A 19194-nucleotide genomic window follows, 5' to 3' on the forward strand; every position below is an offset into this window, starting at 1 on the left:
TGTCTTCTTATTTTTCTGTTTGGGACTTGTTTTACAGGTATATGATTTGCAGCTATTTTCTCCTAGTTTGTGGCTTTTTTTCATTCTTTTAACAGTGTCTTTAAAAGAGCAGGAGTTTGTATTTTTTAATTTATTCTGTATTTTTAAAAGATTATTTGTAAGTAAACTCTACACCCAGCATAGGGCTTGAACTTACAACTCCAAGATCAGGAGTGATTTGCTCTACCACCTGAGCCAGCCAGGCACCGCATGAGGAAGAGTTTTTAAATTTAATGGTTTTCATATTATTGTTTTGTTTATTCATGGGTAATGTGTTTGGTGTCATTTCTAACCCAAATTGCAAAGATGTTCTCCTGTTTTCTTCTAGAAGTTTTATAGTTTTAGATTTTACATTTAAGTCTGTTGCCCGTTTTGGTTTAGTTTTTATATATGATGGGAGGAATTCTATTGAAGTTCATTTTTTTGCTTGAGAATTGTTACTTATCATGTTGTAGACCACCATAAAATGGCACATTCTAGAATTTTCCATAATAGTTCATTTGTATTCATTTTCTTCTTGGAGTACACGAGTTAACAGAATTGTACTGAAAAGCAGGGTACCTGGGTTGGCACAGTCAGCTAAGCATCCAACTTTTGGTTTTGGCTCAGGTTGTAATCTCAGGATTGTGGGATCAAGCCCTGCATCAGGCTCTGTGCTCAGCACAGGGTCTGCTTGTGATTCTCTCCTCTCCTGCTGTTCTGCCGTCCTCCCTTACACATGCTCACATGTTCTCTCTCTCTTTTTCTCTCAAGTAAATAAATCTTTAAAAAAAAAGAAGTTATTTTTATTCTTTTACAAAAGAGCCTCAGACTTGTTGGAGGCTGGCAAAGTTGTTCTCCTTTCCCAGAGTGTACAGTGCTCTCCCAAGAGGAAGCTTGGGGTTTTTAGGTCTTGTTAGCTTCCTACTTTGGGGCACCTCAGGCCAACCTGAAGAACTGATGTCATCCATCTTCTCTTTGGGAGATGGGTCTTTTCTTGCTACTTTTCCAAGACTGCTCAGCAGTTGCTGTTGTAACCAAGAAGCTAGGGCAGGCAGATGGGAGCAAAAGGATTTTTGGGGATTGTGACTGCCAAGAGGGCCTGCCTTCTTCAAAGGGGCATCTGCTGATAGATGGCAGAGAGAGTTGTCAACTGCGAGACTGCTGGCCCAGGATTATCAAAACCCTCTGATTTTTAGGGAAAGCTGATAATAAAGATGTATGTGAAATTTGTAAATGACAAGCTGAGAATAAAAAATAATTCGGGAAGAGGCTGGTGATAAGATGTATATAAAATTTGCAAATGAGAAAATGAGAGCACTTTGAAGGTTCCACCAACGTCCCTAGTTCTTTTAGCCACCTGATTTAAGCCACAGCTGTGCTCCCCATCTTTTTCTGCAATCTGTTCAATGTTTCATATTGTGAATTTTAAAATTTTCCTTTTTAATGGGGCTTTCATCTTATCTGATGAACAAGTCAGAATTGTTACTATAAAAAAGTTAAAAAGTTTGTCTCCATTTCTGCTGCTTTCTCAATCTGCCTTCTGGTTCTCTCAGCACCAGATTTGTGGACAAAGCTGGTATGGTATGTTCGTGGAGTTTAGCTTTTAAGGCACTTTGGCATGTCCACAAACACACCACTCTTGTAAGTGTGACACAGAACCTTGTGATGAGATGTCATGTCTTTTGCTGAAAGATTCTATTACTCTGATGGAGGTATCATTCATTTCATCCTCATGAACAAGCATAATAGGTTGAGTACCTGTTCAGCCAGAGTTGGCTGTCTCCTTTTGGAATCCGCAATCTGTTGGAAAGAGTTTGGGGTGTGGAGTTTGCTAGATGTGGCTCAAATCGTGGCTGTGTCACTCCTGGGTAAGTTATTTTATTTCATTTTTGGCATTTGTATAATGAATTAACATATCCCCCTGGCTGTGTTATTGAGAATGCTGGCAGGCAGCATACACACAGTCAGGCTCCCATGGTCCTGAGGCTGCACATTCAGGCTTCTCTTCTAGTCCTATTTACAGTCTCTATAGTAATATTTACAATAATCATCTGAAGTCCTCAAGAAAACATTCAGTTCTTTGTAGTAAATTATTTAAGAAGTGACTTAAACACTACATTAACATACGTTTTGAGGGTGGGTATTTATAAAATTCCAGTTAACATACAGTGTAATACCAGTTTCAGATGTGGAATTTAGTGATTCATCACCTACATACAACACCCAGTGCTTCAACGCAAGTGCCTTCCTTCAAACTCATGAACTATTTAACCTATTCCCCTTACCCACAGCATACATTTTAAAGGGAGAAAAATGTTGCCAAGAGTGATAAAATAGCTTCCTTGGTTTTTGCCATGCAGGGCTGAATGGAGAATAAATTGGGGAAGATTTGAATTATGTCCATGAATTATGTCCATGAAGTAAGACCCCAGGTTTGTTTAAAAAATAAACTACACTTATGGCAGCCACATAGGAGAGAAAAGCCTTAGAATGTTACCAATTTGTGGGGTCATGGGATCTGCTTTCTCTTGTTTAAATTAAGGGTTTACATGAGGCGCCTAGATGGCTCGGTGGGTTAAGCCTCTGCCTTTGGCTCAGGTCATAATCTCAGGGTCCTGGAATCAAGCCCCACGTTGGGCTCTCTGCTCAGCAGGGAGCCTGCTTCTCCTTCTCTCTCTGCCTGCATCTCTGCCTACTTGTGATCTCTCTCTCTCTGTCAAATAAATAAATAAAATCTTTAAAAATAAATAAATAAAGGGTTCACATCCATATAGGTTAAAGGTAACCTCACTCCTTCCCATCCCTGTTACTGTGACCCTGTGAGCATCCTTTAGTGAATTTGAGACTATTTTCTTTTGCAACTGCTTTGTCTTCCCTGGACCCAGTATCCTAGATTACACCTTACCTTGGGGTCATTCTTTCCAACATCTCAGGGATTTCTTATATCTTTCCCTTCTGTTCGATTCCTTGTCTTTCTTAGTTTACCTTTTGGTTTTTATGGAGGATCTCCTTCAGTAGTTTCCCAGTAGTATGGGAGAGTCATAATTTCATGTGTGGAAACAATTTGTTTTGCACTCATACTTCTGTAGTTTAGTTATAGAAGTCTAGGCTAGCAGTTATTTCCCTCCACAGTTTTGAGGACATTGCTTAATTGTTTTCCAGCTTCCATTGTTGCTGCTGAGAATTGTGATACCTTGCTGATGCTTGACTGACTGTAACTTGGGTTTCTTTTTGGTAATTTGGCATTTTTGTCTCGGGTGTTTTGAAATTTCTTGATGCCGTGTCTTGGTGCAGGTCTTTCCTTTCAAATACATTTTATGTTCTGATTTCTCTTTTTTCTTTTTAAATATTTTTAAATATATATTTTTTAAGTTTTTATTTAAGTAGTCTCTACATCCAACATGGGGTTTGAACTCATGACCCTGAGATCAAGAATTGCATGACAGGTGCCCCTAGTGTTCTGAATTTTTTGTCTTTTATGCTGAGAAACTTAAATATAATCTTGTGCAGTACTTTTGGAAGAAATGATCTATTTGAATATAAAAAGCTTTTGGTATCACATAATTAGCAGTCTAAGAATAGTGGCCCTAGGGACGCCTGGGTGCCTCAGTGGGTTAAAGCCTCTGCCTTTGGCTCAGGTCATGATCCCAGGGTTCTGGGATTGAGCCCCGCATCGGGCTCTCTGCTCAGTGGGACGCCTACTTCCCTCTCTCTCTCTCTGCCTGCCTCTCTGCCTACTTGTGATCTCTTTCTCTGTCAAATAAATAAAATCTTCAAAAAAAAAAAAAAAAGAACAGTGGCCCTAGACATGAATTTTTCCCTGAGAGGAAGTCAGCCAGCGATGCCTCACTTTTTTGGTGAGAGGGAAAGGAGAAGGTTCTAATCATTTTGTTGTCTATGTTGCATTGGTGTGAATGGTCTTTTTAGGAAAGAACAATCTGGAAAGCTATTACTGTTTTTAAAAGACCATATAGTGAATGTATATGTGTGTGTGTGTGTGTGTGTATGTGTATGTCTTTATTTATTTATTATTTGAGAGAGCATGCGAAAGAGCATGAGTTGGGGGAGAGGCAGACTTCCCAGTGAGCAGGGATCCTAATGTAGGGCTCTATCTCAGGACCCAGAGATCATGACCTAAGCCAAAGGCTGACATTTAGCCACTTGAGCCACCCAGGCACCCCTGTATTTGTTTTTGTATTGTGAATGGCTGATAAGTCTAAAAATTATTATTATTTTTTTTAAGATTTTATTTATTTATTTGACAGATCACAAGTAGACAGAGAGGCAGGCACAGAGAGAGGGGAGGAAGCAGGCTCCCCGCTGAGCAGAGAGCCTGATGCGGGGCTTGATCCCCGGACCCTGGGATCATGACTTGAGCCGAAGGCAGAGGCTTTAACCCACTGAGCCACCCAGGCACCCCTAAAAATTATTTTAGAGAGGACGTGTCAGTTTTGGATACTATGAGAGGTATGTGTATGTATTTTAAGTTTCCTGTTGAGGTTCTCCTGTGTGATACATTGGAGCTAGTGCTATCTAAAACAAAAAAAAGAAGGTGCCTGGCAAACACACTCAGTTTTAAGTGACTAGGGAACACATTTGTTTCCTTGTAACTGGTTTGTGTTGTTGGTTAGAAAGTACCTATACAAGAAAACAAAATAAATTTTCTGGTTAGTATTAGGATGTAGCTCAAAGTTATAAAAATAGGCAGTAAGATAGCATATATTAAAAATCATTGCTGGGGAGTGTGGGTGGCGCAGTCTATTGAGTGGCGAACTCTTGTTTTCTGTTAGCGTGGTAATCTCAGGATCATGAGATGGAGCTCCATGTCAGGTAGGCGCTGTGCTTAGCGCTGAGTCTGCTTAAGATTCTCCCTGCCTTTCCCTCTCCCCGCACCCCGCCCTAATACTCCCTCTTTCTCTAAAATAAATAAGTAAATCTTATTAAAAAAAATCATTGCTGTCATTAGTAGAAATAATGGGTGACTGTTTTTTTAACATTTTTATTGTGAAAATTTTCAGTATACAGAGAAACTGGAAAAAATTCACAGTGAATATCTACATGTAGACTGCCAAGATTCTACAATTAAACTTTTTTTTTTTTTTTTTGGAAGAGCATGCTCTAGAGTCAGGTGGGGAGGGAGAGAGAAAAGAATTTTAAGCAGGCTCCATGCCTAGTGCAGAGCCCCCACATAGGGCTCAATCTCGACCTTGAGCTCATGACCTGAGCTGAAATCAAGAGTCAGATGCTTAAATGATTTAGCCCTGCGAGCTCCCCTACAATTAAACCTTTTAAATCTTTTATTTTATTTTTTTAATGTTTTATTTAATTTCTACACCACCCCCTCCCCCCTGATGTGGGGCTTCAGCTCTTGAACCTAGCTCGAGTTATATGCTCCACCAATAGCCAGGCTGAATCAACTTCAGTCAACTTTGAAAATTAACTTTTACTTGTATCACATTTGTGTACCTGCAGTAAATCTTGTTTTATGAGGTTACTTTGAAACCACAGTAAGTTGGGACACTAATACACTTCATTCCATTTGGTTCAGTGTACATACCATTGCTATTTGTAGTTGTATTTTAGTTTTTTTTTTTTTTTAAGGTGAAATTTACATGTGAGATGCATACATTTTAAGCGTGCCTTTCAGTTGCATTCTGACAGGTGCATGCACATAGTATCTTCTTGGAATCATCATCTTCAATAAAGCATACATATGAGGCAGGTGTTACATGACATCTTCAGATGATTAAGACACCTAGGGCCAGCTGGAGGGATTTCTGCAGCAGTAGGCCTCGGGCCTCCATTAGAAATGAAACTCATTGTAGATTGACCATTCATTGGTTGTGAGTAAAGGGCTTCACCTTTTTTAGTGGATGTGGTTGGTCAAAATAGTGCTTCTGAATCAGACTCTCTCTCTGTGGAGGACTTTATGCCTAGATCATCCTTGTTTTGGTTTTATACTGTGTTTGTGGAGGCTTATTCAGGTTGACAGCTTCCGTTTTGTATGCAGTCCAAGCTCCAAGCTCTTTCTGCAGTTTGAATAGTGACAAAATGGTCTTGGACTTTTCTTATTAGGAATAGTGATAGGCTTTTTAGAAGCTTCGTTTTCTCCAGGTCATGAATATGTTGTTTGTTTATTTTCATTTCTTCAGCTTCTTTTTCTAAATCAGGTTATCATACTGAGATCAATGAGATGCTGGTGCATGGTGGGCATACTTGTGACCAGTCATCAGGTGATGGAAGCACTACACCGAGCAGATGGCTATTTATTGTTTTTATTTACAGTTAACATGGCAGTTAAAATGAATTTCAGAATAATAAAATAAAACCTGGAAGGATCTTTTCTCTTAGAACAGAAAGTAGCTGAGCCTTTGCCTCGTTTGGGCAAAGGAGTCAGGACTCACAGCCAGATCTGGGGCTGTACCTGCTCTGCTACATAAGACTGTGTGACATTTTGGTCAGTAGTATCTTTATCAGCATCTTCATAATGAATACCATGCAAGGCATTTTGGGGAGTTCACTTTAGTAAGTACATAACAGTTCTAAGAAGGACCTCTAGGACTAACTTGATCCTTGTAGAAAAGGGGGATTTCTTTCTTGTGGCTCAAAAAAAGCATCATTTAAAACTGGTGCAGAGAGGGAGGCAAGATGGTGGAAGAGTAGGGGACCTCATTTCATCTGGTCCTTTGAATTTAGCTAGATAACGGTCAAGTCATTCTGAACACCTGTGAATTCAACCTCAGACATAAGAAAAGAATTGGTAGAATTCTACAAATAGAGAAGTGACCAATTTTTGTAAGGTAGAGGTGCGGAGAGCTGAATCTGAGGGGGTATACTGAAGATGATAAATGATTGGGAGAGAGAGCCTCCATAAGCTGGCTACCAGAAAATGATATAGCAGCAGAGTGCAAAATGGAGCTTGTAGACATCTGCTTCTTTGAGGGACAGCCCTGCTTCAGTGGTGCTCAAGTGGCAAAGCAGGGCAGAATCCTAGGTGGGACATTGTGGTCTTAGGATCCCAAGGGTCACAGAAAGAACAGGGGTGCCTGAGCTGGCAGAATTCCCAGGCATTGGAGCGGGGAAACCTGCTAGGGTCAGCAAGCCCGGGAGTGGGCTCTTAGTTTGGTTTGCCATTAACTGCAAATTGGGACACGATTGGGCTAGTGCTCTCTGTTTGAGTGCCCAGCAAGGTGCAGGCCCAAGGTGACCCTCCTCCCACCCATGTGAGGATCCACACGGGTGCATACCATGGGAGTCTTCAGAGTTTGGGGCACACAAAATTGGAGACCGCTTTTCCCTGAGGGTTTACTGAAGAGAGGGGACAATGATCTTTTACCTCCAGGGCTAGGGATGGGGTGCAACCTTTTTTATTTTCATCCCCTAAAGCAGTAGGGGAAAGCCTTCAGCAAACAAAAGCCACAGAGAACAACCAAAAGCAGCTTACACTGACTGAGCCCAGCCCCCTTGAAAGGGAAGGTACAACTCTGCCCAGGCAAAGACACCTGAGAATCAGCATAGCAGGCTCCTCCTCCCCCAGGAGACCAGCTCAACATCAGCAGAATACCAAGTTTACCAAGCACACAGAACTGCAAAACTCAAGCACCAGGGGAGAATAGTATATAGAATTTGAGGTTTTTTTCTCATAATTCTTTTATCTTTCAGTTTAAAATTTTTCGTTTCTTAAATATTAAATAAATATTAAAGAAATTAAATATTTCTTTAAAATATTTCAGTTTCTTATTTTATCAACTTTTTGTTTTTAAGGTTTCTTTTTAACTTTCATTTTACATTTATATTTTATAGATATATTCTTCATTTTTGGCTTCCTTTCACTGTATTCAATTTTATTTTTTTATATAAATATTTAAAGTTTTGCTTTCTTTACAGTTTTGGGATTTAGTGTCTTGTAACAACAAAAAAAAGAATAAAATAAAATATACCCAGGACCTACTGGCTTACCCTGTTTTGTCCACATGGAGGATTATATTCTCTCTTTTTCCCCCTTCTTTTGTTTCTTTTTCTTTTCTTTTTTGATTTCTAACCTCTTTGGATTTGTCTAGTGTGTATTGTGCTTGGGTCGTGGTTGATATTTTTGGTCTTGTTCTCTTGTTCATCCATTCTTCTCTGGGCAAAATGCCTAGAAAGAGGAATGTAAAACAAAGGAAAGATCCAGAGGTAATATTCTCTGCCACAGATCTAATGAATATGGACATAAATAAAATGTCAGAGGTGAAATTCAGGATAATGGTTATACATTTATTAGCTGGGTCTTGAAAAAAACATAAAAGACAATAGAAAATCTCTTAGAGCAGAAATAAAATCCATTCACGCTGAAATTAAAAATGATTTAATTGAGATGTAGTCTGATCTACAAATGGATGCTCTAACAGTTAGGGTAAATGAGGCAGAAGAAGAGTTAAGTGGCATAGAAGACAAGATGATGTGAAGAAAAGAGAGAAAGACAACTAAATGGCCCCTGAGGGGAGGCTTCGAGAAATCAGCAAGACCATCAAGTGAAATAGTATTAGAACTATTGGGATCCCAGATGAAGAAGAGAGAGGGAAAGAAGGTATATTTGAGAAAATCACAGCTGAGAGCTTCCTTAATCTGGAAAAGAAAACAGGTATTTGTGTCCAAGAGGTAGAGAAAACACCCTTCAAGGTCAGTAAAAATGGATCAACATCCTGACATACAATAGTGAAGCTTTCAAATTTTAGAGATGAAGAGAAAATCCTGAGAGCAGCTTGAGGCAAGAGCTCCTTAACCTACAATGGTAGAAACATCAGACTAGCAGCAGACCTAGCCACAGAGATCTAGCAGGCAAGAAAGGGCTAGCGTGATTATTCAGAGTACTAAATGAGAAAAATAATACAGCCAACAATACTTTATCCGCCAAGGCTGCCATTCAGAATGGAAGGAGAGATAAAGAGCTTCCAGGAGAAACAGAAACTGAAAGAATCTGTGATCACTGAACCAGCCCTGATTAAAAGGGATTCTGTAAGCAAAGAGAAAGCCCCAAAGTAACATACACCAGAAAGAAATAGAGACAGTCTACAGAAATAGGAACTTTAGAGGTAATACATTGGCACTAAATTAATAATCTTTCAATAGTTACTCTATAGGCTTAATGCTCCATTCAGAAGAGACAGAATATCAGATTAGATAAAAAAGCAAGATTCATCCATATGGTGAGATTCATTTTAGACCTAAAGATACCTCCATATTGAAAGTGAGGGGGTGGAGAACCATTTATCATGCTAATGGACCTCAAAAGTAAGCTGTCCTATCCTCCTGTCAGACAAATTAGATTTTAAAGCAAAGATTGTAGTAAGGGATAAAGAGGGACACTGTATCATACTTCAAGTGTCTATCCAACAAGAAGATTTAACAATTACAGATATTTATCCTCCTAACTTGGGAGCAGCCAATTACACAAATCAGTTAATAATCAAATTAAAGAAACTCATTGATAATAATACTAGGATATTTCAACACCTCACTTATAGCAACGGACAGATCATCTAAACAGAAGATCAGTAAGGAAACAGGGCTTTAAATGACACACTGGACCAGATGGACTTCACAGATAGATAAGGAGCATTTCATCCTATAGCAACAGGGTATACATTCTTCTTGAATCCACATAGAACATTCTCCAAAATAGATCATATGCTGGGTCACAAATAAAGTTTCACCTGGTACCGAAAGAATGGGATTACTCCCTGCATGTTTTCAGACTACAATGCTATGAAATTTGAAGTCAACCACAAGAAATTTGGAAGGAACATAAATACGTGGAGGTTAAGGAACATCCCATTAAAGAATGAATGGATCAACCAGGAAGTTAAAGAATAAAATATACATAGAAGAAAATGAAAATGAAAACACGACAGTCCAAAACCTTTGGGATGCAGCAAGGTGCTCTTAAGAGGGAAGTAATACCAATACAAGCCTTCCTCAAGAAAGAAGGAAAGTCTCCATTGTACTACCTAACTTTACACCTAAAGAAGCTGGAAAAAGCACAGCAAATAAGATAACACCTAAATCCAGCAAGACGAGAAATAATAAAGATCAGAACAAAAATCAATGATACAGAAATGGGAAAAAAAAAACAATAGAAGAGATCAGTGAAATTAGGAGCTGGTTCTTTGAAAGGATTGATAAGGGATAAACCCCTAGCCAGACTTATCAAAAAGGAAAGAGAAAGGACCCAGATCAATAAAATCATGAATGAAAGAGGAGAGATCATACCAACAGCTTGGGTCCCTAATGAGGTCCCAAGTGGTACTGGAAGATTGGAATTATTCTGTGTATATTTTCAGACCACAATGCTTTGAAACTTAAACTCAGTCACAAAAGGAAATTTGGAAGGAACTCTTGGAACACTTGGAGGTTAAAGAGCATCCTGTTAAAGAATGAACGGATGAACCAGGAAATTAAAGAATTTTAAAAATTCATGGAAACAAATGAAAATGAAAACACAACTGTTCAAAAATTAGGGATGCAGCAAAGGCAGTCTAAGAGGGAAGTAGTACATAGTAACTAACACAAGCTGTTCTCAAAAAATTTGAAAAGTCTTAAATATACAAGCTAACCTTAACACCTAAAGGAGCTGGAGAAAGAACAGCAAATAAAGCCTAAACCAAGCAAGACAAGAGAAATAATAAAGACTAGAGTGGAACTCAATGAAATAGAATCCAAAGGAACAGTAGAACACATCAGTGAAGCCAGGAGTTGGTTTTTTGAAAGAATTACTAAGATCAATGAACCCCTAGCCAGACTTAACAAAAAGAAAAGAGGAGGAATCCAAATTAATAAAATTATGAATGAAAAAGGAGAGCTCATGACCAACACCAAGAAAATACAATTTTAAGAACATATTATGAACAACTATATGGCCAACAAATTAGGCAATCTGGAAGAAATGGATGCATTCCTAGAAACATATAAATTACCAAAACTGAAGCACAAAGAAATAGAAAACCTGAACAGACCCATAACCAGCAAGGAAATTGAGTCAGTAGTCAAAAATCTGCCAACACATAGAGGAGTCCAGGGCTAAATAGCCCTAGAGGAGTCCAGGGCTAAATGGCTTCCCAGGGGACTTCTCCCAAACATTTAAAGAAAAATTGGTACCTGTTTTTCTGAAACTTTTCCAAAAAATGGAAATGGAAGAAAGTTCCATACTCATTCTGTGAGGTGAGCATTACCTTGATCCTAAAGCCAGGCAAAGACCCCCACTAAAAATTTTAGAATTATAGACCAGTATCCCTGATGAACATGGCTGCCATAGTTCTTACCAAGATACTAGCCAATAGGATCCAACATACATGAAATGGATTACTTATCATGACCTAGTGGGATTTATTCCTGTGCTGCAGGGGTGGTTCAGCATTTGCAAATCAATTAATGTGATATACATCACATCAGTAAAAGAAAGAATGAGAACCATATGATCTTTTCAATTGATGCAGAAAAAGCATTTGACAAAATACAGCATCCTTTCTTGATTAAAGCTCTCCACAATGTAGGGAAAGGGGGAAGAACATACCTCAATGTCATAAAAGCCATCTATAAAAAGCCTATCAGGAATACCATTTTCAATGGGGAGAAACAGAGCTTTTCCCCTGAGCTCAGGAACACAAGAGCAATGCCCACTCTCACTGCTGTTGTTCAGTATAATACAGAAAGTCCTAGCCACAGCAGTCAAACAACAAAAAGAAAGAAAAAACATTCAAGTTGGCAAAGAAGTCAAACACTTTTTTCCCAAGATGACGATACTTTATGTGGAAACCCAAAGACTCCACCCCCAAATTGCTAGGACTCATACAGCAATTCAGTAATGTAGCAGAATATAAAAATCAATGCACAGAAATCCATTGCATTTTTATACACTAACAGTGAGACAGAAGAAAGAGAAGTTAAGGAATCAATTCTATTTATAATTGCATCAAAACCCATAAGATACCTAGGAATAAACCTAACCAAAGATATAAATGACATGTACTGAAAAAACCACAGAACACTTATGAAAGAAATTGAGGAAGACAAAGAAATGGAAGAACATGCTAGTGGATTGAAAGAATAAATATTGTTAAAATATCTGTGCTTCCCAGAGCAGTCTCCATATTCAGTGCAATCACTATCAAAATACCATTGACATTTTTCACAGAGTTGGAACAAATAATCCTAAAATTTGTATGGAACCAGAAAAGACCCTGATAGCCAGAGGAATGTTGAAAAAGAAAACCAAAACTGATGACCTCACAATGCCGGACTTCAAGCTATATTACAAAGCTGTGATTATGAAGACAGCATGGTACTATTAGAAAAACAGACACATTGATCAGTGGGATAGAATAGAGAACCCTGAAATGGACCCTCAATGGATCTTTCACAAGGTCATTGGATCTTTCACAAAGCAGGAAAGAATATGCAGTGGAAAAAGGACAGTCTTTTCAATAACAGGTGCTGGGAAAATTGGACAGCCACATGTTATAAAAATGAACCTGGACCATTTTCTTACACCATACACAAAGGTAAACTCAAAATTATTGAAAGACCTGAATGTGAGCTAGGAATCCATCAAAATCATAGAGGAGAATACAGGCAGCAAGCAACCTATTCAATCTCGGTTGCAGCACCTTCTTGCTAGACATGTCTCCAAAGGCAAGTGAAACAAAAGCAAAAATAACCTGTTTCATCAAAATAAAAAGCTACTGCACAGCAAAGAAAACAGTTGACAAAACTAAAAGGCAACCTACGAAATGGGAGAAGGTATTTGCAAATGACAATCAGATAATGGGCTAGTATCCAAGATCTATAAATAACTTACCAGATTCAACTCCCCAAAGAACAAATAATCCAGTTAAGAAATGGGCAGAAGACTTGAATCTCCAAAAAAGATATACACATGGCCAACAGACACATAAAAAAATGCTCAACATCACTCAGCCTCAGGGAAATACAGTCAATACCACAACCTTACACCAGTCAGAATGGCTAAAATTAACAAGACAGGAAACAACAAATGGTAAAGATGTAGACAAAGAGCAACCCTTTTATACTGTTAGTAGGATTGCAAGCTGGTACAGTCACTCTGGACTGTATGGAGTGTTCCTCAAGAAATGTTCCTTAAGAAAAGTTCCTCAAGAAATTAAAAAGACAGCTACCCTATAACTCAGCAATTGCACTACTAAGTATTTACCCCAAAAATGCAAATGTAGTGATCTGAAGGGACACCTGTGCACCTCCGTGTTTATAGTAGCAATGTTCACAATAGTGAAACTGTGGAAAGAGTCAAGATGTCCACTGATAGATGGTGAAAGGACGAATATGTGGTACACACACACACACACACACACTACACAGTGGAATATTAGTCATCAGAAAGGATGAATACTTATTATAATTTAAGTACATGGATGTGCATGAAACTGGAGCGAAATAGAGAATGACAGGTGTCTTATGGTTTCACTCATATGTGGAATATAAAAATCAGCACAGAGGATCATAGGGGAAAGGAGGGAAAAGTGAACAGGAAGTCTTCAAAGAGGGACAAAAACTGAGAGAGACTCTGAACTGTAGGAACAAACTGAGGGTTGCTGGATGGAAGGTGGGCAGGGGGATGGATAATTGGATGATGGGCATTAAGGAGGAACGTTGGTGTGAGCACTGGGTGTTATATGCAACTGATAAATTATTGAACACTTCATCTGAAACTAATGATATACTGTATGTTTACTAATGGACTTTAAAGAAATAAAACTGGTGCGTTTTGGGGCACCTGGGTGGCTCAGTCTGGTAAGCATCTAACTCTTGATTTTGGCTCAGATCATGATATCTAGCCTTGTATTGTTGGCTTCCACCCCTCAGCAGGGAGTGTGCTTGAGATTTTCTCCCCTCTGCCCCTCCTTCCCAATAAATAAATAAATCTTAAATTCCTGGGAGTCATTCATTCTCTTTCTCTCCCTTAAATTTAATATATATATTAAAATATATACATACATATGTATGTATATATTTCTAACCACAGACCAATAATGTAAATTTTTTTATTTTAATTTTTTAATACCTTTTTTTTTTTTTTTTTAAGGTTTATATATTTGAGAGAGAGCCCATTTGTGAGGGCCTGGCAGGGCAGAAGGAGAGTAACTGGAAAATCTCAAGCATACTCCTCAGTGAGCGCCGAACCTAACACAGGGCTTGATCTCAGGACCCTAAGATCATGACCTGAGCCAGAATCAAGAATCAGACATTCAGTTGACTGAGCCACCCAAGGTGCCTCACTTAGCTTGTTTTTTTAAACTTGAGGTATAGTTTATGCACAAACACTGATATGTATTAAGTGTTCCGTTAGACAGATTTTGACAATTGTATATATTCATGTAATCACACCTGAAAGAAAATACCAAGCACTTTGATCATCCCAGATAGCTTTCATTCTGCCCTCTCCAAACCACCCCTCCTATTTCTCCTGCCATATGTATATTTGTATGCTTTGTATTGAAAATGAGATCATACAATGTGTGCTCTTATGTGTGTTTGGTGAGTTTTAAAAGTTCAACATGGCTTGAGACTTACTTGTGTTTTTTCCTCTTGATACGTAGTATTTTTTTATTTGGATGTATCATAATTAAACCATTCTTCCTTTTGATGAACATTTGGATTATTTCCTAGTTTCTATTAAGTTTGGTGAATAGTTTTTTATAAGTCCTATTGTGGATGTATGTTTTCATTCTTCTAGGGCAGGTATCTGAGCGTGAATTTCTGGGTCATTTGGAAAGTATTTCTCTAGCTTTATGAGAAGTTGTACTGTCTGACATTCCCATGAACTAAGTGTGAGTGAGTGAGCACTTGTAATGAATGAGAAATAATATCTCAAAAACTTTTATTTTTGTTTTCATTTTTTATGGGTTTATTTATTTATTTTAGAGGTTGGGGTAGAGGGAGAGGGAGCGAATTGTCAAGCAGACTCCACCCTGAGTGGGGATCCCAAAGCAGACTCAGTCTCACCACCCTGAGATCATGACCTGAGTCAAAGTCTAGAGTTGGACATTTGACTGAGTGTGCCACCCAGCACCCCCTCACTTTTAGAAAGCAGTTCTTCTGAGGTATAATTTACATACACTAAAAGTTATCCTTTTAAATGTACGGTGTGGTGTGTTTAGATAGAAGTATACAGTTAGTTGTGTAATACCACCACAGTCAAGTGACTTCATTCTCCTGTAAAGTTCCCTCATACCCTCTGGCCCTTGAGCACCACCAATCAGTTTTCTATCTTGGAATACTAGGTTGGTCTTTCCTAGAGTTTCCTCTCAGTGAATGTAGCATGTATTTTGTTTTTTAATAATTAAAAAAAAATTTTATTACATAGTTTTCATGCCCAGCGTGAGGTTTGAGCTCAGCACCCTGAGATCAAGAGTCACATGCTCCACCAGCTGAGCCAGCAAGACACCTCTCAGCATGTATTCTTATATCTGGTTTCCTTTTCATCTTACAGTTTTGAAATTTATGCCATGTTGTATATATCAGCAGTTTTATCTTTTTGGTTGCTAACTGGTATTTTATTATATGGATATACCAGTCTGCTGGTGGACATTCGGTCATTATGAATAAAGCTGCTACGAACATAGCAGTTCAAAGACCTTCGCATACCCTCATTTGAGAATAAGCCACTGTTCTGTGTTGGGATGGGGAGTCAGGAAGGGGAGCCAGACATCTTCCTACTTACCAGATAGACTCTAGCCACTCTTCCAGACTTTAGCTCTCTATCAACTCCTGGAAGCAAGTGCTGATAGTTTCCAGGTTTTTGGAAGAGGTGTTCCTGTTCCTGGTAGTAGGCTGCTTCTTGGCCTTTTTCACTATTGGCTACGATGTAGCTATTTTGAGTCTCCCAAGTCATTTTCCATTTCTGCCTTTTAGATTCCAAACTATTGTCTTTTCTCCCATTCTTTGTGTGGCTTTATATCTTTAATTTATTAATCTGATTTATTCTCACTTTGGGGACAGAGGCAAATGTATGTGTTCAACTTGCTGTCTTAACTCAATCTTCTTACCTTAGCCCTGGTGTTTGACAAGTTTCTCCCCCATCCCCTTTTATTTTGCTGTAATAAACAACACTGTGATGAGCATTCTTATAGTTGAGTTTGTTATCATCCATACTTCTAATGCCAGATTGTGCCCCAGAAAGATGTACCAATTTATATTCCCACAGGACAGGTATTTCTTTCCTAGTCCTGTATTGAGTATACTCTCAGTAGAACTTTCTCCTTTGTTTTTTCCATTCTCCCCCAAAATGCCACCTACCCCAGTCCCCACACATGTACTTGTACATCAGGTCTAGAAATGAAGTCAGATATTTGTGGAAGATAGGTCCACAGTAGTGTCAGATCTTGACTGCAGTCAGGGCTGTAACAATGCTTTGTTCCTCACTGCTTTGTTCCTTCCCTGTGCCAGGCCTGGAAGTGGGTTTGAATTAAGGCCTTTTTCTCTTTCCTTTTTAAATTTTTTGTTAGTTTTAGGTGTACAAACATAGTGATATAACATTTCTTTGTATTGCGTATTGCTCAGCACAGTGAGTACTCACCATCTCTCACAGTGCAGTGTTATTCCCTGTACTCTACTTTTCATCTCCATGACTGACTGACTTATAACTGGACGTTTGTACCACGTAATCCCCTTTATCTGTTTTGCCCATCACCATTCCCTCCACCCCCCCAGCCCAGCAACCACTGCTTTTTTGTTCTCTATTTTTGAGCCTGTTTGTGGCTTTTGTTTTGTTTTTTGGATTGCACATATAAGTGAAATCGCTGGATCGTATAGTATTTGTCTTTCTCGTCTTGACTTATTTCACTTAACATAATATTCTCTAGGTCCATCCTATGTTGTCACAAATGACAAGATCTCATTCTTTTTTATGGCTGAGTAATATTCCACTGTGTGCCTGTGTGTCTGTGTGTGTGTGGGTGCATCATATACATAACATCATCTTTATCCATTCTATCATTGGATACTTGGCTTCCTTCTGTATCTTGGCTGTTGTAAATAATGCTACAGTAAAAACAGGTGCATATGTATCTTTCCAAAGTAGTGTTTTCATTTTCTTTGGTTAAATACCCAATAGAGGAAATACTGGATCATGGGGTATATTAGTTTTTAACTTTTTGAGGAATGTTCATATTATTTTCCTGTAGTGGCTGTACCAATTTATAGTTCACCAGGGTTCCCCTTTCTCCACATCCTTGCCAGCACTTGTTATTTCTTGTCTTTTTGATACTAGCCATTTTGACTGGTGTGAGATAGATCTCATTGTGATTTTGATTTGCATTTCTCTCATGTTGAGTTATGTTGAGCATCTTTTCATACGTCTGTTAGCTATCTGAAATCTTCTTTGGAAAAATGTCTATTCAGGTCTTCTGCCCATTCGTTAACTGGATCGTTTAGTTTTTTTGGTGTTTTTTTTTTTAAGATTTTTATTTATTTTTATTTGACAGAGATCACAAGCAGGCAGAAGCAGGCAGAGAGAGAGGAAGGGAAGCAGGCTCCCTGCCGAGCAGAGAGTCCGACGCGGGGCTCAATCCCAGGAACCTGGGTTCACAACCCAAGCCGAAGGCAGAGGCTTTAACCCACTGAGCCACCCAGGCACCCCTTTGGTGGTGTTCTTTATGTATTTTGGATATTAACACCTTATCAGATTTTTCATTTGCAGATCTTATCTCCCATTTAGGACATTGTCTTTTTGTTTTGTTATGGACTACTTTGCTGTGCAGAAGCTTTTTATTTTTTAATTTTTTTTTAGAGAGAGCTAGTGGGTGCAGGAGGGAGGGGCAGAGAGAGAGTGAGAAACCAAAGCAGACTCCTTTAGTGTGGAGACCGAAAGTGGGCAGGGAGCTTGATTCCATGACTCTGAGATCATGACTTGGGCAGAAACCAAGAGTCAGACACTCAGTCAGTTGTACCACCCAGGCACCCCTGTGCAGAAGCTTTTTAATTTGATGTAGTTCTAATAGTTTATTTTTGCTTTTGTTTCCCTTGCTTGAGAGATCCATAAATAATGTTGCTAAGGCCATTGTACAAGAGATTATTGCCTCTGTTTTCTTTTAGGACTTTAAAGGTTTCAGTTCTCACATTTAGATCTTTAATCCATTTTATTTTTTGTGTATGGTGTAAGAAAGTGGTCCATTTTCATATTTTTGCATGTAGCTGTCTACTTTTCCCCAACACCATTCATCAAAAAAAAACCCCATCTTTTCCCCATAGTATATTCTTGCCTCCTGTGTTGTAGATCATTAATTGGCCATATAAACATGGGTTTACTTCTGGGCTCTCTATTCTGTTCCATTGATCTATGTGTCTGTTTTTGTGCCAGTACTGTATTGTCAGCTTTGTATACCTCCAGCTTTGTTCTTCTTTCTCAAGATTGCTTTGCCTATTTGGGGTCTTTTTTGTGGTACCATAAAAAAGTTTTAGGATTGTGTGTTCTAGTTCTGTGAAAAACGCTATTGGCATTTAAAAAAAAAGATTTTATTTATTTATTAGAGAGTGTGAGAGCATGAGAGGGGAGAAGGTCAGAGGGAGAAGCAGACTCCCCATGGAGCTGGGAGCCCAGTGCGGGACTCAATCCCAGGACTCTGGGATCATGACCTGAGCTGAAGGCAGTTGCTTAACCAATTGAGCCACCTAGGCACCCATGCTATTGGTATTTTGATAGGAGTTACGTTGAATCTATATATTGCTTTTGGTAGTATGGACATTTTAGCAATATTCTTCCAGTTCATGAGTGTAGTGTATCTTTCCATTTGTTTGTGTCGTCTTCAGTTTTTTTGCATCAGTGTGTTCTACAGTTCTCAGAGCACAGGTCTTCCACCTCCTTGGTTAGATGTATTTCTAGGTACCTTATTCTTTTTGGTAAAGTTGCAGATGGGATTGTTTTCTTAATTTCTCTTCTGCTTTGTTATTAGTGTGTAGAAATGCAACAGATTTCTATATATTCGTGTCCTGCAGTTTTACTTAATCCATTTATTTTATAGTTTTTTTGATGGAGTCTTTAGTGTTTTCTATGTGTAGTGTCATGTCATCTGCAGATAGAGACAGTTTTACTTCCTCCTTACGATTTTGGATGACCTGTATTTCTTGTGTAACTGCTGTGACTAGAACTTCCAGTACTCTGTT

General features: G+C 38.7%; 1 protein-coding gene across 3 annotated transcripts in view; it reads left to right on the forward strand.

Annotated features, from left to right (window-relative positions):
- Positions 1-19194, forward strand: part of LOC111160882 (family with sequence similarity 168 member B) — a 42580-nt gene that overhangs the window by 18015 nt on the left and 5371 nt on the right. The window contains exon 1 of one of the 3 annotated variants that reach the window (XM_022524276.1): positions 1724-1889. The exons of the other annotated variants lie outside the window; for them this stretch is intronic. Within the exon in view, the coding sequence (XP_022379984.1) occupies positions 1754-1889 (136 nt within the window). The 5' untranslated portion in view covers positions 1724-1753. Of the gene's footprint in view, positions 1-1723; positions 1890-19194 lie in introns of those variants that run through there. 3 annotated transcript variants of the gene reach the window in all.

This window comes from Enhydra lutris, unplaced genomic scaffold, assembly GCF_002288905.1.
Source record: "Enhydra lutris kenyoni isolate GAN:26980312 unplaced genomic scaffold, ASM228890v2 scaffoldscaffold78, whole genome shotgun sequence".
In the NCBI taxonomy this organism is placed as follows: Eukaryota; Metazoa; Chordata; class Mammalia; order Carnivora; family Mustelidae; genus Enhydra; species Enhydra lutris.